General features: G+C 42.0%; 1 protein-coding gene across 7 annotated transcripts in view; it reads left to right on the forward strand.

Moving 5' to 3' along the window:
- LOC133621643 (AMP deaminase 3-like) overlaps window positions 1–7,254 on the forward strand; it is an 82,798-nt gene that overhangs the window by 60,615 nt on the left and 14,929 nt on the right. For all 7 annotated transcript variants that reach the window (XM_061983862.2, XM_061983867.2, XM_061983864.1 and 4 more), the window contains 6 exons: window positions 88–262; window positions 3,307–3,472; window positions 3,570–3,789; window positions 3,864–3,993; window positions 4,106–4,300; window positions 4,371–4,502. In XM_061983862.2, coding sequence (XP_061839846.1) covers window positions 88–262; window positions 3,307–3,472; window positions 3,570–3,789; window positions 3,864–3,993; window positions 4,106–4,300; window positions 4,371–4,502 — 1,018 coding nt within the window. The remainder of the gene's footprint in view (window positions 1–87; window positions 263–3,306; window positions 3,473–3,569; window positions 3,790–3,863; window positions 3,994–4,105; window positions 4,301–4,370; window positions 4,503–7,254) is intronic.

A 7,254-nucleotide genomic window follows, 5' to 3' on the forward strand; every position in this document is an offset into this window, starting at 1 on the left:
GTGTAGTCATTATTTTGATTATTCTGTACAAGGTTGTCGGTGCTGTGAATTACTTGCAAGACCCCCGTTTTGTCCTTGTGTGATCAGGAAGAAGAATTTTATGATGAAGCGTTCCCAGTCGCTGTGCTTGCAGATTCCCACCAGCGACAGGAGCCTTCCAGCCTATTCACCCTTGCTCTCCCCGACCACACCTGAGCCTGTTTTTTCAGAGAGCTTTCCCGACTTCCAGAGAGTTACCATCAGTGGAGACTACTGTGCAGGGGTAAACACCACTAACACGTATGGTCTACAGACTATCGTTAGGTTTATCCGCACAATAAATGACAAAAGCTGCATCAAAAAGTCTGTCTATTACCAAATGTTTCCATTTATCATCTAGTCTTAACAGTTGTAGAGAAAAATGACTACATGACAAGCATTGTAGGTGACGGTAATGCATATTATAAAGTGAGCCATAAACCATACAATAATTTTTATGCTCCACAAATTAAGCTTTTCAACCGTACGTAAAATCGTTGAACTCTTCAGTCCAAGCTGGTTACTAACTTCCCATTGAAAACATCACAGCCGACACACAAAGCCATGCGATCTATTTATTTAGGTTCCCAATTTCTTTCTTTAATCCTCTTGGCCCCCTTGGGAGCATAGGGCGTCTACCATGGATCTCCACCTCAATCTCTTCTGCGCGATGGTCTTTGCTTCTTGCCAGGAGATCCCCATCTTGGTCAGTTCATCAAGAGTGGACCGCCTCCAGTTGAATTTTGGTCTCCCTGGCTTCCTCTTGCCTTGAGGGTTATAGTCCAGGGCTTGTCTTGCTATGTTTCTCGGATCCTTCCTCAGTGTATGGCCGATCCATCCCCACTTTCTGCCTTTGATTTAATTTAGAATTTGCTCTTGGTTCATGCGTCTCCACAGGTCTATATTTGATATCTTGTTGGGCCATCAAATCCTCAGTATGTACCTGAGACAGTTGTTAATAAACACTTGTAGTTTATTGATGATTGATTTGGTAGTTTTCCAGGTTTCACAGCCATAAAAAGGACAGATTTTACATTTGTATTGAAGATTCTGATTTTGGAGTTTCTGGAGAGCTGGGAAGAGAGCCATACAGGTCGCAGAGTTCTAAAGGCATGTCTTGCTTTGCTGATGCGCAGCTCGACATCTTTATCAGCTCCTCCATCTGTGCTGATGTTGCAGAGCCCAAGCAATGAGGCTCAATGTGGCTGACCCAATCAGCTGCCAAGACAGAGAACACAGTGTTCTGTGATTAGTTTGCCAACAGCCAATGGGGTGCTGTGTACAATGTCATGTGGGCAAAGACTTCATTGCTGCATGCGGTAGAACGGCTGGTAATATCATATTGATGTTATAATATATGTATAGAAGAATCCCTATTGACAATTTTAAAATCCGCAATGCAGGGATGTCTAGCCAAATGCGGCCTGCCAGTGTCATCAATTTGGACCGCGGGATAGCGCAATTTCAGTAAACAATTTGACAGGGAGCGGTGTATCCATATCATATATAAATATCCTGTGGTTTGATGGCTGCTATTTTGTCGTCACCTGGAGGTTAACGCAAATAACTCTGCCATTATATTGTTCCTTCAAAAATGTGAAGTACAGCATTTACTTATAAGACCCAATCCATACAACCTTCCCTAGTAAAATTTAACACACATGGTCACATATAACACAATCTAATCACTGTACGTTGTTGATATTATAAAATACATTCAACCAACATAAAAAATTCAAAATGACACCCATTCAATTCCATTACAAGGGGGGATGGGAACAATGCTAAAACACTTATCCATGTTTGGTGCATTGTTGCTGCTTGATATTTCTGATTTAGACAAGGTAGGAGTTGAACTTTCAATAACAAATTATAATAATAAGGCTTTATATATACTATATATATATATATATATATATATATATATATATATATATATATATATATATATATACACACACATATATATATATATAAAATACACAGTTGCAAGAAAAAGTATGTGAACCCTTTGCCTATGTGGATTTTGCATAAATTGGGCAGACAATGTCTTTTGATCTTCATCAAAGTCACAACAATAGAGAAACACTGTCTGCTTAAACTATTACTGCACAATTTTTTTTTAAATTTTTATTGAACACAACATGTAAACATTGATAGTGCAAGTTGGAACAGTGCATGTGAACCCCTACGCTAATGACTCTCTAAAAGTCAACTGGAGCTCGGAGTCAGCCAACCTGGAGTCCAACCAATGTGATGAGATTGCAGGTGTTAGTTAAAGCTACCCTGCCTTGTTAAAAACAGTTTTCTGGGAGTGTTTTGCTGCCAATGGAACTGGTGCTTTAAATGGGACAATGAAAAAGGAGGATTACCTCCAAATTCTTCAGGACAACCTAAAATCATCAGTCCGGAGGTTGGGTCTTGGGTGCAGTTGGGTGTTCCAACAGGACAATGACCCCAAACACATGTCAAAACTGGTAAAGGAATGGCTAAATCAGGCTAGAATTAAGGTTTTAGAATGGCCTTCCCAAAGTCCTGACTTAAACGTGTGGACAATGCTGAAGAAACAAGTTCATGTCAGAAAACCAACAAATTTAGCTGAATTGCACCAATTTTGTCAATAGGAGAAGTCAAACATTCAACCAGAAGCTTGCCAGAAGCTTGTGGATGGCTACCAAAAGCGTCTTATTGCAGTGAAACTTGCCAAGGGACATGTAACCAAATATTAACATTGCTGTATGTATACTTTTGACCCAGCAGATTTGGTCACATTTTCAGTAGACCCATAATAAATTCATTAAAGAATCAAACTTCATGAATGTTTTTTGTGACCAACAAGTATGTGCTCCAATCACTCTCACAAAAAAATAAGTGTTGTAGAAATTATTGGAAACTCAAGACAGCCATGACATTATGCTCTTTATAAGTGTATGTAAACTTTTGATCGCGACTGTATATATATATATATGTGTGTGTATTTTACTTTGCATGCAGTCCGCTTTTGGCCCCCAGCCTAATCTTTTAAGTCCAGTGTGGCCCCCCAGTCAAAAAATTTGGACACCCCTTAGATCGTAGTAAGTGAAGAGCAAACTGGCAAGAGAACACTGCAATTAAAGTTAATACACAATTAACGAACAAGCGATGTAACAATATCAACATAATATTTAAATAGTTACCTAAATTGAATACAATCGTTTTAGCGTAATAAGGTCTAAAACGCTTGTATATTTCTGATATTTGGAACTCTTTTCTCCCAGATATCGCGTGACATTTTTGTGCTGGTTGCAGATCACAGTTGAGGATTATGAACAAGCAGCCAAGAGCCTCCTAAAAGCTCTTTTCATCAGAGAGAAGTACTCGCGGCTGGCCTACCACCGCTTTCCCAGGACCATTGCCTGCTTCCTCCGCAACACTGAGGGGGCGAAGTGGCGAGAAGAGGATGAGGTTCTTCCAGGTGGGAGCATTGTTAACCAACAGGGTTAAGTATTACTGGACATGGTTTCTGTCCTATGACTGATTGTGTTCATCTCTTTCCATTTCTTGTTCTGTAGACATCTGGCCTTTCCCTCATGAAGGCGAAGACCCATATTCAATGGAAGGCCTTCCTGAGAACCTCAACTATGAGCTGCAGATGAAGGATGGCATTGTTCATGTTTACGACAATACAGAGGACCTTAAACAACAGCAGCCTCACAGACTCCCTTACCCGGACTTGGAGACCTTTGCCATCGACCTGAGCCATGTCTTGGCCATGATTGCTGATGGCCCAACGTAAATACACCAACTGAGCCATGCAGCACACCACTTAAAACGTTTGTAAAGGTCTGTGCATTAATCCTTTGCAGGAAGACCTACTGTCATAGACGTTTGAACTTCTTGGCCTCCAAGTTCTACCTTCATGAAATGTTAAATGAAATGGCCGAGCTGAAGGAACTGAAGCGTGTTCCACACAGAGACTTCTACAATGTCAGAAAGGTTGGTTGGTGTTTCACTGAAGCTGAGCTGTGGAGCTAAAAGGTCTTGTCACCAAATCATAGGTTATTTGTGATATTTGAGCCCTTCAAAACCAGTTTCTATCAAACAAAAGGTGGACACACACATACACGCTGCCGCCTGCATGAACCAGAAGCACTTGTTGAAGTTCATCAAGACCACTTCCCAGACTGAGAAGGACCGGGTGGTCCTGGAGAAGGGCGGCCAGAAGATGACACTGGAGCAAGTCTTCAACAACCTCCACATGGACCCCTATGACCTCACAGTGGACTCGCTGGACGTGCACGCTGTGAGAGTGTAAACATCTTCAAAGCAGCTGTATAATCAGGGTGACACTCACTTACCTTTGACCCTTGCAGGGCAGGCAAACGTTTCACCGCTTTGACAAGTTCAACTCCAAGTACAACCCTGTAGGAGCAAGCGAACTGCGGGAGATTTACCTGAAATCCGACAACTACATCGGAGGAGACTACTTTGCTCGGCTCATCAAGGTGTGTCCACTTTTAGCAGGCTCGACCTCAGCCCGAAACACGACAATTACATTTATGACCTTACATGTAGGGGTATCCTAAATTGATACTGATGTCGGTCCGATATCAGCAAAGAACAAGTATGGGATTATATGGGCTTTCATGTAACAATTCGTCGACATTGTCGACAAATACCAACTATACAATTTGTGACAGCCAATACTCACGGTTCCAATATCAGTATTGGAATCGGATACAATTTGTGACCAACAAATTAATTTGTCGACAATAATCGGTGATGTCATCACTCGTGCTTTTCCAAATGGAAAACGAGTCAGCGCGGCCACTCGCAACGACATGGTAGGCGAAAACATGCACGGATTGGGACCATTTCACACTAATCTTGTTAAGGACATGAATACCTTGCCCATTTTGCAAAGTGGACTTTGTTTTTCATGGCAGTACATCATGCCTTCCATTCAAAGCGAAGGCATGAAGTCGGGACGATGCGATCTGCGAACTAGGTAAAATTGTTACCTTGTTATCAGTGGCCTAGTGGTTAGAGCAGGGGTCGGGAACCTTTTTGGCCTAGAGAGCCATGAAAGCTAAATATTTTAAAATGTATTTCTGTGAGAGCCATATAATATTTTTTAACACTGAATACAACTAAATGCGTGCATTTTTAAGTAAGACCAACATTGTTAGAGTATAATAAGTCTCTTGTTATTTTTAATAACATTGTTATTCTGAAGCTAACCAATAACAAATAAAATACTTCTTACCATTAATACGACTTCTTGAACAGGTGCGGTAGAAAACCGATGAATGCATTGAAATGTATGAGAATGTTTTATATTTTGAACGTTATTTTTAACACTGTGATTACCAATGTCAACTAAGATTTATCTGAGAGCCAGATGCAGTCATCAAAAGAGCCACATCTGGCTCGAGAGCCATAGGTTCCCTACCCCTGGGTTAGAGTGTCCGCCCTGAGATCGGTAGGTTGTGAGTTCAAACCCCGGCCGAGTCATACCAAAGACTATAAAAATGGGACCCATTACCTCCCTGCTTGTCACTCAGCATCAAGGGTTGGAATTGGGGGTTAAAACACCAAAAATGATTCCCGGGCGCGGCGACCGCTGCTGCTCAGAGAATGCAGAGGACAAATTTCACCACACCTCGTGTGTGTGTGACAATCACTGGTACTTTAACTTTTTAACTTTAACTTGATAGCTAGCTAGTGTGAGACGAAGTTGTGTGAAGAGTAAATGTAATTATCATTTTAGCCAAACGTCCTCCAACTAAACTTTGTCTAAGGCCATGTCCACACGAACACAAATACTTAATTAACGCATACTTATCTCTGCGTTTAGGCCTCTTGTCCACATGTAGACGCATACTTTTGTCTTTCAAAATGCAGACTTTTACAAACGCTGGCCAAAGTGTAGAGATCCAAAACTCTCCGCTCCGTATGCGTGTTCACGTCACAAACGGAGACTTGTGATGACGTCACGGTTGTGCGCTGTCATTTCCAAGCTCAACAACACTGCCTTGCCGCCTTTAAACACACTATAGGGGCGGCATAGCTCAGTTGGTAGAGTGGCCGTGCCAGCAACTTGAGGGTTACAGGTTCGATCCCCCGCTCCCGCCATCCTCGTCACTGCCGTTGTGTCCTTTGGCAAGACACTTTACCCACCTGCTCCCAGTGCCACCCACACTGGTTTAAATGTAACTTAGATTTTGGGTTTCACTATGTAAAGCGCTTTGAGTCACTAGAGAAAAAGCGCTATATAAATATAATTCACTTCACATAAGAGGACTTAATGTATGTTTGAACGTGAACATGCTGCTATTTTCACTCAACATGAATAAAAAAGACACATCAAAATGGACTTTGCGACACTCCCACCGGCGCTAATGACAGTCAGCTGTTTTGGATACGATCGCTGTGGAACCTCCACCTGATGGAACAACTTTGACAAGCAAGACTTTGTGCTCTGTGTCATAAGAAAGATGCAACATTATCTTATGTTTTTAGTCCTTGTTTAACGACAAATCATGAAGTTAACTTGCTTTGCATTTGTGTAGATGGAGCCGGGTGCGACCTTGCTCACGCGTAAAAAGCGACCAAGCAACTAATATAAAAACATAATGTAGCTGGGGAAGTCGCTTCCTAGCGATCCCACTGTCAGACACGGCACAGGAGCCCAGTGTGCAGGTTTTAACAAAGTTTTAATATTCATATGTTTTCACAAAGTTCTCTCTCCAGCAGAACGTGACCTTTCAGTCACGTCCGTATCCTCTCTCTCCTCCTGCTCCCGGCCGCTTACTGTTAAAGACAACAGATGATTAGATTTACACGTACCACCTGTGAAATCTAATCATCTGGCAGCTGTGTCTCGCCGTCAGCACTGCCACGCCCCCGTCTGATGGGGCTCTGTCCTCAGCACCATGGACAGAGGCGGTGACCTTTGCTCCTGCAGGCAGCGCTGGCAACAGCTCCCTCCACAGTAGCGTCCTCCTTGTAGAATGTACTGATGTTAAAGACAATATACACTTCATTATACATGTACTATATCACTATATCCATGATTAAATGCTTTATAATTACCTTAAACATGCAAAATGGTTTCCTTCGCTCGTGCTGCGTGCTGATTTTACAAATAATGTACACTTTACTGCACATGATGTAATACATCACCATGTTGCTGAACACGTTATAACTCTATAAGTGTTGACATTCACTCTTTAATAATGTTCCCAGGGATTTGTG

The sequence above is a fragment of the Nerophis lumbriciformis genome, linkage group LG25 (assembly GCF_033978685.3).
Source record: "Nerophis lumbriciformis linkage group LG25, RoL_Nlum_v2.1, whole genome shotgun sequence".
In the NCBI taxonomy this organism is placed as follows: Eukaryota; Metazoa; Chordata; class Actinopteri; order Syngnathiformes; family Syngnathidae; genus Nerophis; species Nerophis lumbriciformis.